Source organism: Apostichopus japonicus, chromosome 9 (genome assembly GCF_037975245.1).
Source record: "Apostichopus japonicus isolate 1M-3 chromosome 9, ASM3797524v1, whole genome shotgun sequence".
Taxonomy (NCBI): domain Eukaryota; kingdom Metazoa; phylum Echinodermata; class Holothuroidea; order Aspidochirotida; family Stichopodidae; genus Apostichopus; species Apostichopus japonicus.
The window spans coordinates 13538828-13566028 of NC_092569.1; the positions used below are offsets into that span (position 1 = coordinate 13538828).

At 40.7% G+C, this 27201-nt stretch overlaps 1 protein-coding gene and 1 long non-coding RNA gene across 2 annotated transcripts in view; one reads left to right on the top strand and one right to left on the bottom strand.

Moving 5' to 3' along the window:
• Positions 1 to 81: 81 nt before the first annotated feature.
• On the bottom strand, positions 82 to 14183 carry LOC139974166 (melanotransferrin-like). The gene is made up of 14 exons (XM_071981127.1): positions 14009 to 14183; positions 12818 to 12948; positions 11236 to 11356; positions 10330 to 10551; positions 9314 to 9437; positions 8886 to 9063; positions 8048 to 8131; positions 5935 to 6094; positions 5146 to 5310; positions 4328 to 4497; positions 3231 to 3360; positions 2737 to 2899; positions 1847 to 2111; positions 82 to 836 (listed from the first exon to the last, which is right to left on the bottom strand). The coding sequence occupies exons 1-14, from the start codon at positions 14067 to 14069 to the stop codon at positions 627 to 629; spliced, it is 2184 nt and encodes a 727-aa protein (XP_071837228.1). The 5' UTR covers positions 14070 to 14183; the 3' UTR covers positions 82 to 626.
• A 59-nt stretch (positions 14184 to 14242) lies between these two features.
• LOC139974185 (uncharacterized) overlaps positions 14243 to 27201 on the top strand; it is a 32120-nt gene continuing 19161 nt past the window's right edge. Inside the window, exon 1 of the long non-coding RNA XR_011795416.1 lies at positions 14243 to 14379. This is a non-coding gene — a long non-coding RNA (uncharacterized lncRNA). The remainder of the gene's footprint in view (positions 14380 to 27201) is intronic.

Below are 27201 nucleotides of genomic sequence, written 5' to 3' on the forward strand. Positions count from 1 at the left end.
TCCGAACCCCCGCTTTCCATTTCAATTTCATTTCAATTTCGGTAAAATATCGAGATAAATAAGAGGCAGAGATATTGTACATTATATTCTCTTTCATTTTTTACTTTTATTCATTAGCTCATGATCTACAAAGGAAAATATTACATAGCAAATGGGAGACGTTAAGCGAAGGAAAACAGCTGTTATGTGATAATCGATTCAATTACCATGCACATGTTAACTCAACTCTATCAGTAATTTTGTGTACATATTTAAATTTATCTACCCTTGAAAACAGAGTGATAAATATGTACAGAAAACTCGTTCAATCAAACACCAACTTCGTCGGGACTCTTAGATTCATTGCTACGAATATATTGTATGTTAGTCATACGCTCCAAACTGTGTCAGGTTTTCACAATTTACTGAATGTGTTCCAGATAATTCTCTTTTATATTCTGAATTGTTACTCACCCCCCCCCCCCCCACCCCACCCCACACACACACGATATTCTCTCTGCCCACTCTTAACCTTACAAGACGATGAACCTTAAGTTAATTCTTGTTTCAAGACCCATATCTTTACTTTTCCATCAAAGATTGGAATGTTTCGCAGCTATTATACCGAGTTAATTCCGTTAGCTAGCCTAGTTCCTTTCACACTTAATAGTCTCCAATGCGTTAACATAGCTTATTCCCAGATACGCATCATAGTTACGCTTACTACTTGGAATACTCTTCAAATTGATCGTCGAATCTTTGAACAGCAAATTTTTGCCAGTTTGGCCCTCGTTGTCGATGTAACCGGTCGAGTTAAACATCTTGAAACCACTTCCTACTGGATGACCGAATTGTCCCTGAAAAATGAAATTAAAAAAAAGTGATAATTGAGTTTAATCGGTCGGTTCCTTTGTCTGTAGAGATAGTTAGAAGCGAAGGGTATCATGACACATCAAAGGCGATTTTTATCGAACAAACTGGAATAGCTTAGTTTTCTCTAAATTGTATCCATCGTCTGCCACTGAAAATGCTGGATTACACTCGCTGGAACTCTAGAGAACAATATATGCTTTCCCTTGTTAATTCTTTCTTCCCCTTTCCCCCCTTATTAAACATTTTTAGTAGAACCAGAAGATAGAGAAAGAAAATGGTAAATCCTGTCTAAACAATTTTCACGGAGGCCACTGATGGTATTGTGAACCCTTTGACCTTGGGCACTATATGTATTATCTCATCTATATACTGGATACTGCGTTGTGGTTTCACAGGTAAAACAATGGAGTTCCTCTTACCGGCCTTGCAAAATTGTGAGGGGGGACATGCGGATCGTGAAGCAGGTGACTATACTATTACGATAAGATTCGTCCAACACGGCAGCATATACAGAAACGTCGTACTCAAAGCCGAAGCCAAAGTGAATTAATCAGGTCACACAACCGGAGTATATGCATGCTAAGTTCTTCAATACCGCCCTCATTTACTTTCGTGGAAAACACTTCATACTGTAGTTTTCATTAAGAAAGGTTATCCAAGATTGAGCCTGAACCAAGAATACCAAACTATACTTGATCACCTTTCAACCCGACCCAGCCACCCCCCCCCCCGCCCCCATAATTACATGGAGTCTGTTACCGTGTGATCATGACGACGTCACGTCATGTGAGTATATTACGAGTCTCTTGGCAAAAGAACAGATTCTGTACACGTGATAGGGTTAAAGTTTGGTGAGCTATAGATCATAGAGTGTAAAGTTTAATTTAAACTTCATCACGTGATCATAGCCAAAATGTCGAGAAGGATAATCCGGCACTGGTTTTTTTACATACTGCACACTTGAAACAACTCAAGTTTTATGTTTATAACTCACCACTCCCGCACTTAGTAGCGTGATAATCTGCGCAATCTCGTCATCTTTCTTTTCTCCTGACGTCACGACAGCGTGAGATGGCACCTGTCCGAGGTTGCATTGTCGTCCTTTCCAAGAAGATTTTCTCGTACCGTCCGGACACAAAAGTTCGAAATTTTTCTTCCTCAAATAACTGTTCCATTCGTCTTTTCCATTTGGCTTGGTGTTTTCCTCCACGGTTGAGTGTTTCACAAATGCTACGTCACCCGCGTTCTCAACAAGGCACCTGTCATAATGAGGATGTCATATAGTTATTTCAATGAGTATAACTGTGGGATTTTAGTTTGTGGTCTGTGCTTTCGTTATATTTGTAATTTTTCGTTTAAACAATCAAGGAGCCAAGGCCACACAGACAGAGGGCACCTGCCACGCACCTTCCCCGCATGTTATTGTTGAAAACTTCAAAAGTGCCTTTTTAACACATTAAAAGTACCTCTTTTTGGTAAAATAAAGCACACCTTTTCCTTTTTCTGCGTATATAAAAATGTGATCTTTCGTTGATAAATGAAAACTCTAATGGAATCAATAAGTGTTTCATTATGGTGGGGAAATAAAATCGAAAAAAATGAAGTCCTAATGAATGGATCTATTGTATAGGCGATACTAAAATGTTGATGATTTGTTCAAAATGTTGCAGTTTCTACTTCGTTATGCTACAGACCTGCTGTATAAAATATAGGGCTTTTGTTATATCATAAATAATAATTTCATCATATTTAGGTATGGGGGAGGAGGGGGGGGGGTGGTGGACTGTTTATATACTCATATGTCACAAAATGATCTCTGCGCTAGATGCAGAACATAGTCCTATCTATTGATTTCAAATAAATTTCGATGAGCGGTGCACGAACCTGAACGCTCCAGAGTAGTCATAATATGGCTCGTGACTGTTTCGGGCACAAAAGTCTTCATCTTTCCCGACACAGTTTGTACAGAGCTGAGGTGGGTTCGTTCCATATACGTCATAATCCCTGCTCTTAGCCCCCGGTACACAGCTCGAATTAAAGAAATTTCCTAATAAGTGACAGAGAAAAGAAAAATTAAAAAGTCCTCTCTCGGTTATTTCATATTACAGGTCGACATGTCGTTATTACTCCATTTCCCGTGGCTTATCTTTTATGATAATGTCGTGTCGACGAGTTATGTCAAAGCTATATATATATATATATATATATATATATATATATATATATATATATATATATATATATATATATATATATATTGTAGATAATATTATGTATAGCAAGATAGCGTGTGTGTGTGTGTGTGGCTTACACGGCTTAAAACAAGGTAACTTAATATTTGATCTGTGATACCATGGCAATAGAAATCAACCACTTACCCACGGCGGCAGTGACGTCACAACCATCATTTCCACCCGTCGTGTCGATGTACTCATTTGTTGCAAGGAAGCCAACAGGCATCACCCACCCGGATGTCTTCATAATACCGGTGTGGCACGATCTCTTACCCTAATTTTCAAAAGAGAACAGCATATCTAAGTAAGTATTTTATTGTATGAACCACGTCAAAATATCGAGATATTTAAAATGTCCGCCCAATCCCCCACCCCTCCCCTCCCCTCCTCTCTCTCCTCAGAGAAACATGGTTAAAGGTTTAAGGTCCATACTTTTTATAATGCTATAGTCATGTATTGCTTCAAGAATGCTAGCAATTTGCACCAATTTGACTAGACGAAACACATGCATTAAGTTTTTGTACGGAATTTGAAATAGGCTTACGGAGTACATCTGGTCCTCAAGTTGTACTCCGTTACCCTATATAAATGGATTTTTATTCATTATTTCTTTTATTTTCGCCATGACAGTTAGCCAGTTGCTTTGAGCGACTCTCGAGCTTATAAGCGTGCGACCCAGGAGATTCTATAAGGACGGAGCCACGACCCATCAGAACCCCACCCGCCCCGAAGGTCTCACGCCCCCCCTCCCCCCCCCAGAATCGATGCGCAGAATGCTTGGACCGCCGGCAAGCTCCGATAAACTGTAGATTAATTTTCCGACATGTCGAAAATCAGGCGACACACGGAAAACTTTGTGTCCCACTTTGTGTTGCACCCCATTGTCTGCAAACTGTCGCCTTAAACCACAGCGTTGTTAAAAGTCAGCATTGAAAAGATGGGAATTTCAGGGTTTCAGCCCCCTCCCCTTCTATCTCCCAGGTTCAAGCGTGAGACCTGGCCCAGCTGGGTGCTTACACGTAACTTTAATTGCACTAGACCAAAGCCATTAACTGCAAACCCAAAAAGGTTGTTTTACTTGACTGGCAGTTGAGCTCCGTTGGCTCAAAATGAATTAACCAATCCTGGGTGGAGGGGGGGGGGGGGTGAGGGCGAGAAATTGGGGGCGCCTTGGTACAATACACTGCTTGAACTACACCTATTGCTTGGCCTCTGATTAATTGGATTTATAATCGACTTACCTCCAGTTGATGGATGTTGAATGAAGTCCCCGCATGGACGACAGCTACTGACCAGTAACTGCCTGGTTGATTATAATTATAGACTTCTCCTAAAATTACTTTCAATCCATGATCCTTCCCGGCTCTGTAAATATCTCCCCCATCTAAGGTCACGATGTCGGCAAGACCAGCTGTAGATAATATGTAAGATGCATACAAGTAATATCCCTCCCATGTGGGTTCTCTGCGATTGCCATTGTTTCGGCCGAGGGCCGGTGTGAGGAAGTTAGAAAACCATTTTTTTTTTGTATTGGGACTCGGTGGGAATCATGCATTACACAGTAAATTATTTTCGAGAAGTGTTATAATGATGGTATGTGTTTCTGTTTTTTGTTTCCTCGATAGAATCATTCCGGACTAACTCATAAAGGGAGAATGCGTTACGGATTGGGAATGCGTTACTCAGAAATGGATGTTTGATGAATTAAACAGCCATTTTACGACTACACGTTATAAAACTTTCTTTGTGGGATAAATGATTTAAATGTTAACAACGTATCTATGAATGAATAACGAAACAGAACATAATTAGCCTAGTGAAATGCAGTTTGGGAAGAATCAACGTGTGCATGCATAATTATGTTCAGTCTAGAAAGCAGTATTAACCTAATTAACGTTATACGCTAGACGGGTTTGATGGAAGGGGAGCCGGAGAGGGGTTGGGGGGGTGGGTCCGAGAATTGCCTCACTCATGATTCGAAAACGTTTCACTTCCGTGGTGGGTGTCGGAATAATTAGGCTATATATGCTTCATCATTAATTTCATTGTTAAACCTTACCAACTATGCTATCGATGCAATCAGCGTGGTTGGCAGCGGGGTAACAGGATAGTTTTGGTAACAGGCCAGCAGCCGAGAACGCGTCCCTCATTGCGCGGCATTTTTGTTGTTCTTGTTCCGAAATGGTACAGAAGCGGATGGTATTTTCAGGGCATTTCTGTAGACCTAAAGAGAAGGCAAAGAATGACAAAGAAGCAAAGAATAAGGAGTGAAACAAGAAGGGGATCAGAAATATATCCATAGTGAAGCACCAAAATGCTTTTCCCCTTCTATTTCCTACATGGTTCAGAGCAAACCTATGGTACGGTATTGATCGTAACAATTCCGTGTTGTAGTTACGACTTGCTGTTGGAGGGGAGGGGAGAGGGAGGGGGAAGATGGAGGGGAAGGGGAAGGTTCACAGGTTGCCAGTGACGTAAACAGTCTTTTGAGGGTGCAGGGGTGCAAATTCTGATTTTGTTCAGTAGGACGGTCATGAATCTTTATGGACGGGCTGCGCGCGGATCAAACCGATTACGAAAGAGGTCTTTGAATGAGACTCCTATGTATTGGGAGAGGTGTGGGGGCCCACCACCAAGAATCAAAATCACAGTTTAGACATCAAATAGTGCACTTTGAACTAAATTAGGTCAATATTTAGGCCTATAACGCAAGGTTGTGCTTATAAATACTTTTTGAAATAAAACTATAAATTCCCCTACTGAACGATTTCCCTGGACTGGCAATGGACGGGGTGGGGGAGGGGGAGGGGTGGGGAATACCATGTCACATTCCTGTCAGTTTTCTCACCTTCAAAGCTTTCACCGTAACCACCCAAATATTCGGCATAATTTTCAACTTCGACGTCAGCCATTGATTCTGTGTAATCCTTGAAGATGAGATTTCTACCATCCCAAGCGGACGAGTCGAACATCGTAAATTCTTCATTGTCGTCTCCAGAAAATAAATTCTGCCAAAAGTAAGTCAAAACAATACGAGTATTAAAAGGTTCAACCTAAGAGTCGAGTATAGCAGAACGGCGAGAACAACAAAGACAGGGCCCGTATTGCCGGGACGCGATATTTGTTTTCGTAGTACAGCGAGGGGAAAGTCATGAATTATTCATGATCTTACAGAACTTTATTACACATCATGTACAAGTAGTAGCACACATAACGTTTAGTTGTTCGCTATTGCTTTTCTTAGCTGAGAAACAAGTAATCTGAATATTTATTAAAATCTACGAAAAAAAAATATCGCTGCCGGGCCTGGCTACAGGTCTGAGTGACGGCTGACATTTTCAAAATCTTATTAGTTCAATATTTATGTTCAATTTAGTGAAACGTTGAAGTTTCGTCTCAAGAGTTTCCCCGTTTTCCTTTTCCGTATTCTTCCCTTGCGTACGAAGTCCGCGACTTAAAGAGGGGGGGTGGGCACAAATTCAAACAATACCTTGGCTTATTATGACGGAGATCTTTGTGAAACACAACTCCCCGACCAGCTTCCGTTGGGAGATTATCTTAGTCTTAAATGTCGTTCCGGGTAGCTGCCATTTTGTTAACCTGTGATGTCATAATATCGCTATGGGATCTCAAACATTTAACTTTCTCTTTGTTTTGTTTTTCAAGGTAGAATGTTAACATTGTTGACAACATGATGTCATGCATAACGATTTAATTAATTTATTTCCAATTACAGATAATAAAACATTGTAATCAATAAAGAAGACCATCAAGCATTGATACACACGTGGCTCGATGATGTCATATTTAGACTTGATCAAGTCTTCGGCCGTGCGTGTGAGAAAGCAGTTAAGCTCAATCTGTGATAACTCCCCACATGGAATGAGATCTTTCTTAGCTGTTTAGTGAAATTGTTCGTGACGGTTATCTCTGTCACATAAAGTCTATTTAGTGAAGGTAGGATTTGTGTCTGCTTTAATATATTAAATACCACTTATGTTTCACGAGGGCATACGGAGGGAAAGTGGAGTATGCCACGCAGGGTAGCTTCGTCAATGGCTTTGGCTTCTGCCTGAGATCTTTTGATCCACTTGTTAATAATAAGTAACTCCAAAGCTGGAGGAGAGTTGTACGTTTCGCTCCGGTAGTTCTAAATCGCTCAGAAAATGCGTTAATCGGGAAACCAAATAGACACTTCACTCGAAATGTATACACATACCCATATCCCCTCCCCCACCCACCCACCCACCCAACCCCTCCATACACATAATTTATTGATACCATTAACTATCTTCAGAATTCCTGTCTAAACTTGTGTACGGTTAGACTTAGATAACGGGTGGATCTGAGGGGACAGGCGTGTTGTGCGTGTTCATGTAACACTATACAACACGATAAATATATGTCTTGTCGTGTTGTTTGGTCGAGTTGACAAGACACGTGTAACGCAGTAACTCGCCAATTTGATGTTCGCCCAGATAAAATATTATCTTAACGTGTCGACTTGACCAATATCATATTTTTGACCTGTTGTCAAGTTATGTGCAATGCAGCAAATTTTCGTCGAGATGTAACGTTAGCGTTATTTGTCAACTCGACCAAAATGTAGACAAATTTGTCGTGTTGTCGTGTTATATTAACACGCTTAGTCTACAACTCGCCTGTCCCTTCAGAACCACCGTACTTAGAAAAAGTAAACAAACAATGACATTTTAAAACGTGCAGAGCTTAATCTTCGTTTATTTTGTTTGCCAAGAAAACTAAAATTGGAAAGGGGAGAGGGGGGGGCAGGGGAAGGCTGGGAGTGATTTGGAATAACTTGAAAATGATAGTTTGAAGACCACAGTATATGGGAGCCTAAAAAGATTTTTGGAACGCTCCGCTATAACTTAATCATTGTCACTGACTGTTTTACTAATCTTGTTAAAGTTCACCTTCCACACATCATCTATAACACCTACCGTAGCCGATTCAAGCAACCTCTGGTATGACTCAATAACCTCACCAGACGCTGTGCCCGACGTCATTACTGAATGACTGACACCCTGTAAAAGAGAAAGAGAGAGAGAAAGGGGGGATGGAGTGTGAGACAAAATAAATCTAATTTCACATTTCATGGACTTCTCGTTCAAATAAATATATATCGCAAATTACATGATGGCTTGAGGCAGGACTTATCAAGTAAGTTACTAAAACCGCTGGAAATGTCACTGGTCAGAGCAAAAGGTTCAGAGAGTAGAGAGAGGCGTTTTTTTTTTTCCACCATAGATATAGATCGGGTAGGCCAGTACGGTGATCAAGCCACATGCCTTAGGAACCTTTATTGCAGATTTGTGTAAGATTGTGAGAGGATTGCCCAGATCGGTACCCAAGTCTTCCGACTGGCGACATTTGGGCCGCATATTTAGAACCCCCTTTTCAAATCGTGAGTGGTAGGACAATTTAGGTTGGATGTTACAGATGATAATATCCATGACGGGGACAGGGCTGTACTGAAGTATATTATGTACGTTAATATTACAATGCATTGACAGGATGTTATTTATTGGAAAGAAAACTCCCAAGTTTACTTAGCTCACCCGATGGCATAAAAGAAAGGGCTGAGTGAAAACGTTACCCTTATATGTGCAACATAGTCAGGTATGTGTACGGATATCTATTAGGCTTCTTATCCAAACATCGTCTGGAGATAACAATCGACCCCCCCCTCCCCCCCCCCCCCCGCACTTCCCACCGACCTACCCTTTCGCTAAGATCATCCGTACTACCATATCGATACCGTACTATATAAATACGTACCGATGAAATGTGACAGTTTGCTGCATCGCTAATAGGAGCTTGACTTCCATCTTTACAGAGGAGACGTAAATCGTCAGCTGTGACGCCATCAGCCCAATCAGGGGCGTTTTCCCCGAGGTTTGCTTCGAGTGTGGCAGGTTTAATAAATGCCACTTCTCCTCTTCCTTCCACTAGGCACCTTGAGTTTGAAAGAAAAGTTCAAAATCTAATTTCACCCTGATTGATTGATCATTTCGTTCATTTGCAAATGTTTCTCGTGGCATTAAGTAACAGAAGTCATGCTTAAAATAGGTGGCGCTGGGCTTGTTTGGCAGTAGCGCATGTTTGCTAAGTCTTACCTACCGCATAAAAATAGAGGGGTAAAGGGTAGAGGAGGAGGAGGAGAAGAAGAAGATGGGACGGGAGCATTTTAACGTTTCGTAGCTCACCGTAAAGCTCCCGAGTAGCCGTTATAGGGTTCAGTGTCTGCATCACGACCGCAGTCTCCGCTACAGATATTACATAGATTATCTACGTCATCATTGTAGGGATTATTAATGGCCAATCTGGCACCTGTCAAAAAGATTAAATTACTGAATATATTAGAAATTCTCCAAATCATTCATGTGTCGTGTCAAATAACACTAGCCGAGTTAGTATCCATTGTCATAATGTACACAGTACTAGAAACGCTACATCGTACGCTATATGGTATTTGCATGTATGTTCGAATAATAATTTTAACTGAAGTGTTGTTACGTACGTAGGCCTAACAGAGACATAATACATTCAAGGATAAAACAATAGCAAAATCGACACAAGATGAGCTTTTAATCCTTACCCTACCCCGCGTGCAACCGTCCCCCTTCCAAGTCCTGATTAAATAATATAAACACGATTAACGTTATAAATATGATATGAGTTAAACATCACACCAGGCAGCACGGCTAGGCTGATTATGTTTGTATATATACATGAAGTCTGACTTTCGTGTGCTATTAATATCGGTGCATATATCCTAATTGCCCTCTCCGGGGAACCACCCAACACGTACACTCCCATTCTTCCCGCAGCGTCTTACCATGCAGGAGCACAGCAGCTATAGACTGAGAGCATTGAATGAAACTAGCCGAATAAGTATACACTACAGAAAGCCAATATGATTCGAAGACTATTATACCATAGGCCTAGTGATAGAGCGATGGCTGCTTTAAGAATAAACATCATCGCTTCATAATTATCTTTAACGCTTTCCCTCTCCTAAACCACACGTCATCCTTCTGATTACGGCACATTAACCACAATTTGACATTACATAATATATGATCTGAGTCAAAAACATGTCTTTAGACTTCCTTTTATCTATATTCTATCTAAAGACAAGCTTTGCCTATGACCTCTATCCCCTTTTCTTTTCCCCACCCCACCCCCTCATTACTCCTTCCGTATTTAAAGATGGACTTACCAGGAGCACAGCTAGCATTGAAGAACTTTGCTGCTGATTTCACGTGTTCCTTGCAGCCTTCAGACTTCATCTGACCAGAGTGGAGAAGGTAGCCGACGGGAATATTCCAACCTGCTGTGCGTCCTACACCAGTGTGGCAGCTACGTGCCCCTTTAAGGTTCGTCAAACTCACATTAGTGTACGTAGCTCGTGTCACTGCGATACCATAGTATCCAGTTGATCCTGCAGGTAAAGTAACGCAATATTGCTTTAAGAAGAAATACCATTCGCTCTACTTTGAATTCAATTACAACATTGCCATGAGTTAAAAAAAGGTAGTTATACAATGATGTAACACCTAGTTTGAAGTATTACCGAGTCACAGGTACATGTCAGAAAGGGGTTGAAAGCGAAGGAGTGGGAAATAATTTTGGTTTCAAATTCCCCGACCATCCTTCCTTCCTTCCTTCATTGCCCAATTTGCGTTTCTTCATTAATTTGTAACAATTTTACAAAGCCTTCCGAGGCAATGTACAGCTGCTAACAAGCAGGTTGCCGTTGTTTAATTTTATTAGCTGAAACCATTTTTTGATGCTTTCATTTTTGAAATGATTTCACCTAATAAAAGTATAATAGCAAGTAATTATAATGAAACGCCTCGCACAAAGTTATCGCCAAATAAGACAAAATCAGAAAATTGATAGGTAATCTAATTTTTCTTCATTTTGTTGGAAACTTGACTACTATAGTCAAGATAATAATCTACACAGTTAACCATGTGATACTGTACTATAATTTCGTAGTGGTAAAGATTTTTTTTCTTGGTGGGGAGGGGGGGGGGTCGAGGGGGTGAAGATCGTGACAATGCTACGCCTACTTCAATGTAGGGTTCGCTATTATGTTTAATTTATTCGTCTCGTAACTTACCACCAGAGTAAAGTTCCTTCATAATGGGTTTCATACCAAAGACTTTGCCAGCTCTAAAGACGTCACCACCGTCCAGCGTGATAAGGTCTGCACCGCCCTCACGTATAGTGATGAGGCATTCCTGTTGTGATTATGAAAACGGAAAGATTTTTTTCATTCATTTCATCCAGGGCTATACTAGAAATTACTAACATTGATCAATGATGTAGTTTTCTTGGCTTTTGTCAGATTACCCCAAGGCTTCGACAAGGATCAAATAAGTGAATTAAATGACTGGAGAGGTGGAGTGTCGACGCGGGCAGGAGGGAGCTCGGGGCTGCATTTTGAGGGCGTTCAGTAGCAGGAGGGAGGGGCTGTATTTTGAGGGCGTTCAGTAGCAGGAGGGAGGGGCTGTGTTTTATGGATGGTATAAAGCCACCGTGAAAGATTATGACTTAACGATTGAAAATAATGAAAAATCAAGAACAGTGAAAAACCTTCCAGCCTCCACCGGGATTCCAACCCGGGCCAGAGCTCCCAACTGACCCGCAATTCGTGGGTTGGATCCGCATTCTAACACCCAAACCCGCTGACCCGCGCAAGCGTCCGAAAAACCCGCATTGTAATTGTCAAGTATACATAAAAAAAATTGCATCAACTTTTGACTTAGCAACCGCATCATTTCTTTAGCATTTAGCATAATAGAGTATAAAACCTCCTTAACAGCATCATTTGAACGTCAAATTAGCTTATATTTCTTTTCATTGGGGCGAGTAGCGAACTTTTTCATGCCACGGGAAAGAATGAATTATCACCTACTATTCAATTTATTGATGTTACACACAAAAAAATGCATATTTCTCAGAAAATTTTGGGTGATAAAAGCCTTTCTAAGTGCCACCATTTTACATGTAGGCATCACCGGGATTCCAAAAGAATTCAAAATGGGAGGGGACACCCACTCCCCTTATACCCCTCCCCCAGGATGGGGATTCGTGGCATGGACCAGCATTTGCCTTCAAGAGAGTTGGGAGCTATGCCGGGCCTCCCACTCTGTACGTGGACACCCTAACCACTATGCTATGGACGCTGATTGTATGTCCAGAGGTTAGAAACCGGTAAGGCAGGTCGTTATTCCACTGTAGGCGTTTATCACCTGTATCGAACAACACATGTTTTGGTGACATATTTTGCCTTACTCTAGAGATCAAATATGATGCTAACCAACTTGAAATCATTTGTGATTCCTAAAGCCGGATCTCGAAAGAGATACTTTGAACAGACTTTATGTTAATTAAATGGAGGTAAACGACAACAAAGGCAAATGAATATATATATATATATATATATATATATATATATATATATATATATATATATATATATATATATATATATATGTGTGTGTATGTATATATAATTGAAGTCGTAATGAGTTGGAAAATCAAGCACAGTGAAAAAAACTTCCAGTCTCCATGCACCGGGAATCGAACCCGGGCCTCCCGCTTTATATGCGGACACCCTAACCACTAGGCTATGGACGCTGATTGTATTTCCAGAGGTTCAAAACCGGTGAGGAATATATATAAAAATGTAACCTTACCTCTACCGTGGGTCGTTCGAGACAGTGGACAGTAGGTGAAAGGTGGTTGTCAGCAAAGACTTGTGACATGCTTAGGCATTTAGCGTATTCAGCCGCGGAAATGGTGCACCATCGTGCAGGTGGTTCTGGTGCTGTGGAGAGATAACATTTTTTTTTAGACTTTTGACCTCTATTGCCCTTTGACCTCTACAGAAAACGATCTGTTCTTGTACTGAATAATAATGGAATCAATATACTAAATATGAAGTTCATCCACTATGTCCTTTTTTTTTATAGTTTTTACAGAAATTACAATACAATGTGCCATATATACGGATACATTCATACGCACACACACACACACACGCACACAATGAAAATAAAATAAAACAAAATGTTTCAATTCGAATTTAACGTTGAAATATTTCCTGTTCAAAAGTAGGAGAAGATGCGTGCAATAATTTATGATGGCATTGTTTTTCACTGTTTTTGTTATAGTTTATAGTTATTTAGAACAAATCTTAGCGAAATCAATAATTAATTTTGATCATGTCACGTGATCATACCTCTCCAAAAGAGAAAATAACACCCGGTGTGTTGGTGACTTTCAAGAGGGAAATGTCCAGTATAGTCCATGGAAAATGAATTGAGAGCTATAACGTTTGATACGCTATTTCGGTTTTCAAGCTATACAAATTTCAAATATGCTAAAACTCTGGAATTCTCCTGTCACCGAAAACTTTAGTACAGTATAGGCCTAATTGTTAATGTTAACAAGTAATGTTCTAACAACTCAAATATAGGCCTAAGTGTTCTTTTTCACTTCATATAACGAAAGGAGTGCAACATTGCATAACATTCAACATTATTTGTCATTATCAAATTTGAAATCATATACCTGTTTTTTTGGTTTTGAGGGCATAAATATTTCCTCAAATGTTGCCCGTGTCGCATCTAAGTGCTATCAAATATCAATAGTTAAATCCTGCTTAAATTCATCAATTAACTTTATATATTAATTAAATATATATGTGTTAGTATAATATAATTATACTAACACATATCCGTTAAATAGGAGTGGATAGGAGTATCATTGTATTGTTTTATATATGAGATTTGAGCACAATTTGCAAAGAATCTAAACGAAGAGGAAGAAAAAAACAACAACAAAAAACAAGAAAGAAATTAAGAAATTTGAGGAAAAATACTCACAAGATGCTTCATGTGCCCAGGCACCACACAAAAACAGGAACGCTAAACATAAACGTATCATTTTGTCAGTTATTCTCTTGTCATCGACGCGGGTCTTCAATTCTGATGTCTAGGTGAGCCTGCAGGGTCTCCGTGCGATTTCTTCTAGTCGCTGTTGGAGCGCAAGTGTCGGCATCCTGGAACCTGTACATCACTTTTATTGCTTTTTGTGATCTCACGAAAGGTAAGATCAAGGTCAAATGGCTACAAAAATTAACGACTTTCTGTTTTTTTTTTTTACCCCTTAACCCATACGTTTTCCTCGATGGTGCTGGCTTACCTGGAAACGGAAGATAATTCGTTCCTGGATTTCTGGAATTGTCATTTTCATGGTAGGTAGCTATATATAACCGTTAGATAACATAGCAAGTCTATTGATGATCATTCAATGCGTCCTCCTTTCAGTAAACAACGGATCCGTTGTTCCATTAAACTCCTATACCTGGGTAAACCAGGGAGTTGTCATAAACAACTCCCTGCAGGGTAAACTGTTTACTACAGACCGAAGCATATATATATACTGTGGTAAAAAAAGTGGAGAATTTTCATATAAACATATATACCCTGCAGGGGTAGATTGTCGGGTTATGCAGTAAGCGACGGGGTGATAAATCAGCTGATCCTTCATGGTCAGCAAAATGCTGTGTAACATAGTTGTAGGTGATGTTGTACTGTGTTAAATGTGCGTGTGGTATACCCAGAGAGCTGTTATATTAATGAGAACAGCTCCCTGGTATAAGAACGTTTCATACACAGCAAAAGAGGAAAGGGTACACCAACAAACGTCGCCACGAAGATCATCAGAGCTAGCGTCTCACCTCCCACCCCGACACCCCTTCCCACTCCGACACCCCTCCCACCCCAACACCTCTTCACCCCTACTCTATCCGTTCTTCTCACTGCCGACTCTGTCATATCACTCTTATTTACCATCCATGATATATCTTATATCGCATATAGTTTATTACCTATTTAACATGATTATTCGATGTAACAAGACCTAACTATGCAACCTGTATATTATATGTATATGGCCTAACCACGTATCATTGACAAGGAAAACTTGTATAACGGATGACTTTCATACCATCATCCATGTATCGTCAAGACTTCCGGGTAAGATTTTGTACATTATTTATAGTTCTCCATATATTCTCTTGTTACATTACATATCATCATTACAAATCGTATACCCATATCCATGTATTGAGTTATTAACGGGATTATCCAGTTGCATATTCCGAGTTCTGCGACCTGAGGCTTAAACATTTATTGAACCCTTCAAATTTTAAATATGTTAAAATAAGGGAAGACTACTAATCCTTTCCTTTTTCCAGTTCCCTTCCTACTGACCCTCCCCCTTTCGATCCTCTCCGATAACCCCCCTCCCCCCGACTCTCCCTGCCTGGAATAAAGTTTGGTGTTAAAGACAGTTTTTTTTTTCAAAGTATAGTTTTATTGAATTTCATTTGCGACACATTCTCTGACATTCAGGAATGTTAAATTATATAGACCCCCCCAAAAAAAAGGGTCTTAGTGAGAAACATAGTTAACGCTGAAAAATTGACTGTAAAATGATAGTTTAAGTTGAAATATGAGTGACCATTTCTAGTGCGGTTCTAGCATATTTACGTACAATAAAGTACAAAGTGTAGGCTATATGACTCGAAACTTAATCAGGTTTTCAGTCTCCGTATATTTAGCCTAGTCGACTCGACACGACTCGACCGTAAAATGAAGTGATTCAACCGTATGAAGTCTGTGTATTGTATACAACGCGGCTGTTTGCAGATCTCTTCAGGGCCAGATATAGCTTGTGGGGAGCCCGGGGCCAGAATAGTTTAGGGCCCTTTCACGATTAGGCTCACTTTCTAAGCGGAGCGCCACTATAGATTGGCGCGTATAGCGTGCATGACAATTTTGGCAGAAAATGCTTCCCAGATCATTGGAAATTGCACTTCCCAGGCCTTGCAAGTTGCATCTAAACATTAATTTACATTTGTAAACACTGAATTAGTGATGTTTTGTGGTGTCACGTGTGTGACAAGTTACGCAAATGCCGTAGAATAAAGATCATGCATCCTTATAGGCCCCATGTATTTATGGAAAGACAACTTTTGTTCAGTGTGGAGTTTCGAACAAAAGGTCCATATTTTACATGTTGACCATCGACGGACGGACGGAAAGGCATCTTATGCCTCCATTTTTTTGGACACCCAAATGTGGGGGCCCGGGGCCTGGGCCCCGCCGTAAATCCGGCACTGAGACTCATGCATTCAGTATGTATTTGACTAGTAATCTGAGTGTACGTTGCACATCAGTTCTCAAACAAATATAATTGCGATGAGCTCATCTCATTCATACCAGGGTGGGATTAATTTTGCTCTTTAATGATTAGTCCATGTGACATTGTCCGCAGCATATCACTATCAATTTTTTTTTTTTTTTTACAAATTTGCTTGTACACGTGTACATGTCTCCATTTCCTCGCAGCGAAAACGCACGTAATACACTATAATTTGTATCCCAAGGTAAACGTGACCTAGTGAATATAATCCCAGTGAGCATGTATCAGGTTTGCGTGCAAGTTCAACAGAGTTCACATACAGGTGTAGTCTTGTTAAGACCCTAGTATGAACAGCCTAGTGTACCTTTCTTTTTCACAAAGCTATTTTTCCGTATCTATTTGTTGTACTGCCCATGCAGACGCTTTCGATTGATACTAGGTCGGACAGATCCTCTGGCATGTAAAATACAGTGGGCAAGCACATTCGTGGTAAGCAGAAACGGACTCTGGGGCATGTACAGTTTGCACGCGAGAAAAAGAGTATTACAAACAACTTGGCCATGACTACTAAGGTGCCGTACCACAGTTAATCGTTCCATTGATTGCTTAATTCATCACTTTCATGGCCCGCTAAAACATAGCTAGGTTTCAACTGGCGTATACTATACCCGCCACATGATATATGAGAGCTTGGCCTGCTATGGCCGGTTAGATCTTGAGCTAGAAGAGGAGAAAGTTTAGCATACTGAATCCGAACCCTTCCGTCTGCTCGCTCGGAGTAATTCCCACATTTAAGCATAGAATTTCTTTACTGCATTATATCACCTCATATCCTACTAATCTTTACACCATCTGTATTTTTGGAAATATGCTCCCTTCCATAAAGGCAGGAATAGACAATGATAATAACCGAAAAAATGCCAAAACAAGCATTAGATCAGTCAGGTCATATTAGGTCTTCTTTTTCTGAGCGGATGTACATTACTGTAATTGTGGTAAATTGCCTACAGTTAAATACACCTTGCGTAATTTCTGATCCCAAATCATGAGGTAGTGTACGTACAACTTTTATGTTGCGATTCGAAATGAGTATGCCGTGAAAAAGTAAGAAAAAACAAGCAGCGTTTGATGACGTCATTGGCTCCATTCGGATTATATTCCTGTGCAAATATCATTGTAACTTACGGTACTTTTAATTTACTTTCATACACAAGCTCTCTAGTGGATAAGCAGCTTGCTAACAGTTTTATTTTATTTTCAAATATAATTGTGTTATGCAGTTCAGAAATGTGAAAGAAGGCACATACCTAAAACGAACCTTCAGCTTACTTGATAGATATCTTTGTAATGGACACCCCTCCCCCTCTCTCCCGCCCTAAACAGCTAAGGAAAAGTCTTGCACCATTTGGGGGATATCCTGAGCTAGTGTAAGTGTCTGGAAGTTACCATCTGCATGATAAATTGGTGAGGTCAGAATGCCAACAGGATCTGAAACGTTTGACTTTCTTGTTGTCTTTACTTACATATTTCCCAGGTTAAGCGTCAAAGGTGTTGTTACTGACTCTGAAATCCCTGTCATCCGATCATTAAGTCATGTTAATAGCTTCCATTTGTTAGATTCAGCAATTTCAATACCAATCCCCATGACGGAAAATAAACATTGTAATAAACATAGGAATACATAAGAAAAATGAAGCACATCATAAAGTTCAATGATGTCAAATTTAGACTTGATCAAGTATTCAGCCGTTTTGTGTGAAGGAACATTAAATCTGTGATATCTCCCAACTGGAATCAGATTTTTCTTAGCTGTATGTGCATGCCACGTCTCTCTATCACATAGATCAGTAATGATGCTAGGGTTATTTGTGTTTCCTCTAGGAGTACATTTTCTTGTAACGTTAACTGAAGCATTTGATAATTTCTGCTTTGTTTCCTTTGGTAATGTTTTCTTTATATTTTGCTCTGAGTGGGAGCGACCAAGAAAGTGAATTTTCCATTTAAGGAAGCAACGGTGTATACTCCATCCAGATATTTTTATACGTAAGTGAAGCTAATCACATAGCCACATACAATTATTTCCCCGTAAAAGTACAGTGCAAATTACGCTGCACTATTAAGCTATATACATGTTTAGTATTGAAATGAGCAGACAGTCGATTGCACACACACGACCGTACACGCATGTGCGCACACTCAGCCAAAATGGCAAAGTCACACACTGAAAACTTGAATTTATCGCATGATATTATATGTGTAATTATGTATGTATATTAGATCCTCTTGCGAGCAGGAACTCGCGAAGAAACCTCATTGGCTTATCAAAGCCGCAAGCTGACCGAAGTCAGTCTCTTAGATTCATACTTAACGTCCATGATAATGAATTGTCAATTGTCAACAGCTCTGTAACTGGACGACATACATTAATCTTTGAGTGACTCGAACTCGGGACCTTATGATTGAAAGGCACCGGCGTTAACCACTGAGCTAACACTCCATATCATAACATAACACTCCATAACACTCCATGTCACTTTAAATGGTTGTGTTATTGCAACAGAAGACGAAATAGGTCATGTGAACTCTGGCAGATACAATTGCTTTAAATTATAACAAGGTGTTATTCATATAAACATGCCTGGTGTTAAGCTGTTCCTTTTGTTAATGATTTCCTGGATATCGTTGAGGTCGTGATAATCCAATGTTGTTATCAAAGGTGAAGCCGAGTGCGAAAAGTGTACTTTTTTGCAGGTCTCCACCTCAACCCCTTAATCGCCTACACGTAAAAACCAAGGAGTGACGGGCGGGGGAGGGGGGAGGGGTAGGTGGGATTTAAAGTCATATTAATGTACTATTTTTTTTTTATAGGACTTAAGCACCGAATATAGGATGTGAAATAACACCAATATTAGCAGAGTGATATAGCTTCAATGGTATAATCACGTATATACAGCAGGAAGAGATACCCTTAATATGTTTTTTTACCCCCTTCAGATGGCATCGAATCTAGACTATGAACTTTCACCTTTCAAAAAGTCACATCGGTTGAGGGCGCTCCATATCTCTATTGTATTAGGTAACCTTAATGTTTTGAGATATTAAAATTATTAAAACTTACTAGTAGCATAATAATAAATGTGTATTATTAATTTTGATGTGATTTATACGATCTGGATAAAAGAAAGTAGCATTTATACCTTCATTGCGCGTATAGAAAGAACAGGTTGTTATGTGATCATATCTCCTTCATAACTTTACAGAATGGCGTCGAGAGACAAGTCGTGGTACCCCCCACCCCCGCCCCCTTCAACACTTTTTCTCATGCATAAGCCCTTTGGAAAATATCAGCAAGTTAATACACTATTCTTTATACCACATTTTTCCGGGTCCCCAGCCCTTTCATTTGGCTCCTCTTGTCGGGCTGACATTTAGAGGTCAAGGAACATGTACAAGTTGAATAGGTACGTGCTCAGCGTGACGTATACCTTAACTGGAAACGAAAGTGAGTTAAGTGGGACAAATCGGTTCCAAACGACCGTGGAATTCTACACAGAGCAATCCTATAGAATTATGGGATAACACAACTTTTTATTATTATTTATAATTATGGGATAACACACCTGATTGACACTCGTCTTTTAACAACAATTGTATGATTTGATATGTAATTTTGCCCGCCCACTTCATCTGTGACGCCAGACTGCTCGGAATGGGCGAGGTGTGTGTGTTGGGGGGGGGGTGGGGTGAAGAAGTTAGGTGAGGATGGAAGGGGGAGGTGAGTAGGAGCCGATACCTTTAGTATGGGATGGGGCATAAACATTTTGCATAATAGCCTTAGCATGTATACTATCATACTGAAAGATCATCAAGCTGCAGAAGGTACTATGAAGCTTTAACGGGGTTGTGGGGGAGGGGGTGATGGATATTTGAAAGGACTTTCTCGGCTTGTCTTTTAAACCTTTTTGAGGAGACACCAAAAGAAGACGGAGAAAGACAACAACGAAGAGAGACAAAATTTTAGATCAAACATCCGGAAGACAAACTCGAAATCCAAGCTAGGTCAGTGCTACAATTAGACCAAATAATTGGATTTCAACAACTTCCTTTTTATTGGTGGTATTCTTCTGGGAAATCCCCTGTGAGGCAAAAGTTGTTATGCATCGACAATTATGTGACATCAGTCCACTTTTTTTCAACGTCGGGAGGTAGAAGGGGTGGAGGAGGGGAGGAGGAGAAGGCCAGAAACCCTACCATCCTCCTTCCAGGCTGGATCCCCAATATCGCATCCCGTGGATATTTCCAATCGAATCAAGTATGTTATGGAATTGTACATTGAGCGTTTACATATATCAATGACGAATGGTGAAACGGGTATCGATGCTGGGTGGAGAGGGGTGGGAGATGGGTGGGAGAGGGGTGGGAGGGGGTATTGCAACAATTTACATGCAATTCGCAATTCAACCGCTCACCTCCCTTCCTCGTTCACCCCTTCGCCGTACACCTCCCCTTCCCCCGTTCACCTTCCCTCCCAATTCACCTCCTCTCTCACTTCACCTCCCCACCCCATTCATCTCCCTTCACAATTCACCTCAAGAAAGAAGAAAAACGAAATAGAAATTTAAGATAAACGTTCATCGTTGTCTGGGGACAGCTGGTAAATATTTCGAAAGTCAAAGGGGAGTTCCCTCAGAATGTGGACACAAGTACTATTAGCCTATTTAATGACTGACCCCATTAACTGACTAACAAGACTTCATAAAGGTTTCGATAAGCTATATCTATTTGATTTGCAAAGTAATGCATTGCTCAGTCTGGAATAAACTTATATATTTGTAATGCTCAGCAAATTTAGAGCAGAATGTCACGGTGTGAACGCTAACAATCGCAGTGATAATTTACAGCTAATATTAGCCCATCACGTAACTCGAAACAGCTGATTTTCAAACTAGGTTTCAGAGAAATAAAATGAGCTATTAAGGTTTAAAGTTCAGTCTTAATGACGATATGCTATAGTTACCCTACCAACTCTGTGGTATAACTCATTCAATTGTCATTCAAAACATCTGTTTCCTTGAGATGGCAAACGTGTGAGATATCTTTACGTCCCAGGTGTGCTTCACATGACCTCACCAGAAAATTCCAGCGAATCAGGAACCACCTGTATCTGTATATGCTATGGAATATTAATAACTGAGATGTGAATTGTTGCATTGGCTCTCAGATTTCTTACTTCATTTAGCGTTAAAGGTAATAGTATTTAGGCTGGCCACCTCTCCCTCATTCCTACCTAGTATGGTGTCACATATGGCCAGGCAAGCATCATGCATGGACAACCATAGGCTTACGAGGCGGAGGGGGGGGCAGGGGGCAGACTCCCCCCAAATTCCAGATGACAAGAAATTCGGGCAAAAGTCCTAAAAAATTCAGGCAGCCTAAGAGGAAAAAACTATATATATATATATATATATGAATATGCAGTAGCTTGCCCGAATTTTTTAAAATTTTTGCCCGACAATTCTGTGGAGAGCGTTTCATGTCATTTGTTTTGTGACATTAATATTAATAGAGGCGTAATGATTTTCTTTATTTAGCATCATGTTGCCAGAATATTTTCGTGTAACACCACCGTAAGCGCTTTTTGAACTATCAAAAGAATGTTCTGACTAGTCAACTGTATACCTGGACATCCCCGACATGAGTGTATATAAGAAACGTTTTCTTGTTCATGGATGGTGGGGGTGCCTACAAGTACAGGTTTATCATATTCTTTGTTAGTTTTATACTTTTTTGTGAGACAAATTGCAGTCTCACCCGACACAGCGACATTATCACGCCTACGTGTCGTTGAACAATGTATGTTTTTTTCTGGAGGTAGCTGAGTAGCCTACTGTGTTAAAATAATAAATACGGTAACTAAATAGGAGCTTAAAAAATATACTGTCATATTTTTCCCCTTCAAAGTGATGTTACCATTTTTTTCCCTTCTAATTTACCAAAATTTTGGGGAAGTGTAACTTTCTAAAACGTGTGATTGTAAAATGAAGAATGTTTAGATGCAACTTGCAAGGCCTCAGAAGTGCCATTTCCGGCAATCTCAGAGGCAGTTTTTGCCAAAAAATTATTGAGCGCTACGCGCCAACCGATGGTGGCGCTCCGCTTTGATAGTGTCACGGGAACTTTCGGGCATAAAAGTTTCTGCCCCAAACTGAAATGGTCCCGTACGCCTATGTGGACAACCATGCAACCAACGTATGTACTTTAATAAGCATTTTACTTTGATTCTAGCCAGAGGGTTTTATTTGTCATATTTTAGTCTCAAAACGTGCTTGCTGATGAAATTCGGAAAACAAACTTCCGAAGCAGATACAATGAATCTTATTCTAAATCCACTTTGACCAGGTGGGTTTAGACCTAATTGCCAAAAAAAAGTGTCGCAATCGAAAGAAAGAAATTTATTTTTTGTTGCCCTTGTGGCGCGAACGATTTACCGTAAAATCACTGCGACCGCCCATATCAACATGCTCATTACACAAAACCTATATATACTCGTACCGTCCACTTTTTTTTACCCAATTCCACGGAGGAAACGTCTGAAAACACTTGTTTATTCATTGCAATGGCAAGAAATAACACAATTTCGCAAGCTACATCCGTAAGACCAAATGAAAGATACAATTCAAGAGAAGAAACCTTACACAGGCTAGCCTCGAACTTGAAAGCCTAAGCCACATAACGGTCGTAACTAACAAAACAGATAGATTTGATTGGCGCATGATCTGTTGGGCGGGGCTTGCAAATGTTAATTGAAGTTCAGATAGATTTGATTGGCGCATGATCTGTTGGGCGGGGCTTGCAAATGTTAATTGAAGTTCAGATAGATTTGATTGGCGAATGATCTGTTGGGCGGGGCTTGCAAATGTTAATTGAAGTTTGTAGAATCTACGGACTCGTTAATAAATCTGGGGCGAACTTTATTCAACTCAAAATGTTTAGCTACAGATAACTCCATAAAAATAATGAATATTGATATGAAAATTGCATAGAACGGTGTAAGTTTCACTGAGCTTTTAGGGCAGTAAGCTGGAAAGGTCGAAGTTAAAATTTTGCAAACACACATTGAGACTTTAATATTCCTCAATAGTCTGGGTATACGTTGGAGAGTTAGAAACCACACGAAGGAAATATTATGTCTCACTGCTAGGGGATTCACCAACCTCCTCCTTCAAAGTATGGCCTTTAAGTAATGGCCCCCTTAGTCGCCCCCCTCCCGCACACATATACACACACCAGTGGCGTAGCTACGGGGGGGCCTGGGGGCCGAGGCCCCCATGAAATGGGCTGGCCCCCCACTGGCCCCCCACTGGGAATGGGGTAACAAAAATGTTGTAAAAAAAAAAAAAACTCATCAGTGCCATTCACTAATATTTTTTGTTCAATAATTTGGGAAATAGAGTGACACAATTTTCTCGTCTGCATCTGGGAGAATAAGAATAATACAATATCTGAAGTAATCATGAGAATGGTCACACAGCATGGCATGGCAATGGTCGATGCGACGATTGCGACCATACACCACGAACCTTGTTGTGCTGCGCGATATCGATATCTACCAATACATGTAATCGGTCATCGATTGGCACAAAAACCCAGATTCTGATGACAGCTGCCTCAAGAAACCCAATAAATGGCCTAATTAGCACCGAGCCACCAATGTGGACCATTACCGAAACATCGATGCGTGTTTAGTCTTCCATCCACAAGTCCACATGTGGGCATATCCTGCAAACCTACCGGTAGCCCACAGGGGTTTGAGTTGGGAGAAAGGCCTTGAAACCTTGAAACGACAAATGATGCCAACCATAGGCATACGGGGGGGGGGGGGGGGGGAATGCCCCCAAATTTCCAGTAGACGAGAAATTTGGGCAAAAGTACTGAAAAATTCGGGCAGCCTAAGAGGAGAATTTTTTTTTTCTCCTCTTAGGCTGCCCGAATTTTTCAGGACTTTTGCCCGAATTTCTTGTCCTCTGAAAATATATATATATATATATATATATATATATACATATATATATATACCGGGGGGAAATGGGGCACGTGCCCCTCCCCCACTTTTCCTCAGGTTAAAAATGTGCCTTTCTTTCTACATAAAAAATGAGGTGCCTCAAGTTAGCAAGAGGCCAGGGAACCAGAATGAACACTCGGGAAGGGCCGTTTCCGGCCATCTGAGGGGTTTGTAAAACCAAAAATTTGCTAGTACGCTCCGCGCCAACCGATGGTGGCGCTCCGCTCAGATAGTCGTGCATACAACTTTGCAAATCCTGGCTAAGCCCGTGACTTTTAACGAATTTCTGTGAGTCAAACTCAAAACATCAAATTTGTTAAGATATTAACAAGAAAAATCTCTTAATTCGGAAGATTCCTACATTAGCAACTAGCATGATTTCACCTCATTTTGTCTCAAAAGAAAACTTGTTCCTTGTTTCCCAATTTGCGCATTGGATATTGCAGTGCTAGTATGCATATTTTCCTTGAGGGGGGGGGGGGGGGGCGTTGATGGAGTGATGTGTATACACAAATAAGATAATACAATAAGAGTTATAAAGGGTACTGAATATAAGGCTGCATCATTCCAATCGAATTTCTGCAAAGTGCCCTTTGATGTCGGTGCCCCCCCAGATTAAAAGTGCTTCCGCCGCCCTTGACCTGGATATCCCCGACATGAGTGTATAAAAGAAACATTTTCTTTTTCATGGATGGTGGGGGGGGGAGTGCCTGCAAGCCTAGAAGTACAGGTTTATCATATTCTTTGTTATATTTTATACTTTTTTTGTGAGACAAATTGCAGTCTCACCCGACACAGCGACATTATCCCACCTACGTGTCGTTGAACAATGTATGTTTTTCTGGAGGTAGCTGAGTACTGTGTTAAAATAATAAATAAGGTAACTAAATATAGGAGCATAAAAAATTTACTGTCCCATTTTTCCCCTTCAAAGTGATGTTACCATTTTTTCTTCTTCTAATTTACCAAATTTTTGGGGAAGTGTAAATTTCTAAAACGTGAGATAAAATAAAGAATGTTTAGATGCAACTTGCAAGGCCTCAGAAGTGCCGTTTCCGGCAACCTGAGAGGCATTGTGTGCCAAACATTTTCTTGTACGCTACCCGCCAACCGATGGTGGCGCTCCGCTTAGATAGTGTCACGGGAACTTTCAGGCACAAAAAGTTCCGCCCCCCAAACTGAAATGGTCCCGTACGCCTATGATGCCAACTTCCCTCAAGTTAAAAGTCTGGCTGAGTTGGCAAGGCCAGTCAGCATGAAAGAGAAATTTTTTTTTTTGCATTTCTGTCACCAAAGTTGCACATCTTTTTGGTTGCTATTTTGCCTCACAGGTGCCATCTCCTGCGATCTGGGGGGTGCTGAAATCTCAAATTTTCTCTGTACGCTCCGCGCCAACCAAGGTGGCGCTCCGCTCAGATAGTAACCTCCGGCCCCCCCCCCACAAGAAAGAACAGCCCCCATGGCCCCCCCACTCAAAAAATCCTAGCTACGCCATTGACACACACAGCTAACAGAGAAATATTGTGTGTAACTCTAGGCGTGGTTAATGGAAGCAGGGACCAACTCCCTGATAGAAGGTATCTATTTGTTTTTTTTTCAGATAAACCCTTTGTCATCCAAGGAAGCCTTTGATGAACAGCGGGCAGCCAATCTGTATTTTTTTGTCATCAGGGACGTAGCCAGAAATTTGAAAGGGTTGGGGGGGGGGGGGGGTTTAAAAAAGGGAATTTATTACAAAGGGAGCAATATTACACTTAACGGAGCGCCATGATGTACAAAGATATTTTTTTGACCAAAATGCCTCCCGGTTGCAGTAAATAAACAATAATAAGAGTACTGTATTACGTAGCAGAAGAACTTTCAGCGGAAACATTGAGAAGGGTCGCTTATCTTTCTTCAACCTGAAAAAAAGGGCTTTAATGATATTTACTGATTTTAGTTAAATTTTATTTTTCAGGGTACTCAAAGGGGTGGGGTGGGGGAGGAGCGATCGCTCCAATTGGTTGTCATAGTGACGCATACACTACAAACCGATCCCTGTACCGTACCGACTTCCCTTGTGCAAGGGCAGCGGAACCGGGGGGGGGGGGCAGGGGGCACGTGCCCCCCCACTTTTCCTCAGGTTAAAAATGTGCCCCTTTTCTACATAAAAATTGGGGTGTCTCAAGTTAGCAATTAGAGGCCAGGGAACCAGAATGAACACTCGGGAAGGGCCGTTTCCGGCCATCTGAGGGGTTTGTAAAACCAAAAATTTTCTTGTACGCTCCGCGCCAACCGATGGTGGCGCTTCGCTCAGATAGTCGTGCACACAACTTTGCAAATCCTGGCTACGCCCCTGACTTTTAATGAATTTAAGTGGGTCAAACTCAAAGCTATTTCGAATGGAAAAAAAATTGTTAATATATTATCAAGAAATAAACTCTAATTAAGATGATTCCTACATTAGCAACTAGCATGTTTTCACCTCATTTTATCTCAAAAGAAAACTTGTTCCTTGTGTCCCAATTTGCACATTGGATGTTGCAGTGCTATATGCATATTTTCCTTGAGGGGGGTGGGGGGCGTTGATGGAGTGATGTGTTTATGCAAATAAGATAATGCAATAAGGGTTATAAAGGGTACTAAATATAAGGCTGCATCAGTCCAATCGAATTTCTGCAAAGTGCCCTTTGATGTCGGTGCCCCCCCCCCCAGATTGAAAATGCTTCCGCCGCCCTTGCCCTTGTGTTATCCTTTTGATCATTTTTGATGGCAAAATTTTATTCTAGAGAATTTGCAATCAGTTCCTGTTTTATTTCTTTCTCT

Bases quoted from the DNA above. Each gene is read 5' to 3' on its own strand.
- LOC139974166 (XM_071981127.1), bottom strand. From the start codon at position 14,069: ATGATACGTTTATGTTTAGCGTTCCTGTTTTTGTGTGGTGCCTGGGCA. The intron at 12,949-14,008 runs GTGAGTATTTTT...ATCTCTCCACAG, and splicing joins CTGGGCACATGAAGCATCTT to CACCAGAACCACCTGCACGA. The intron at 5,311-5,934 runs GTGAGAAAACTG...CCTTCTCTTTAG, and splicing joins TTACGGTGAAAGCTTTGAAG to GTCTACAGAAATGCCCTGAA.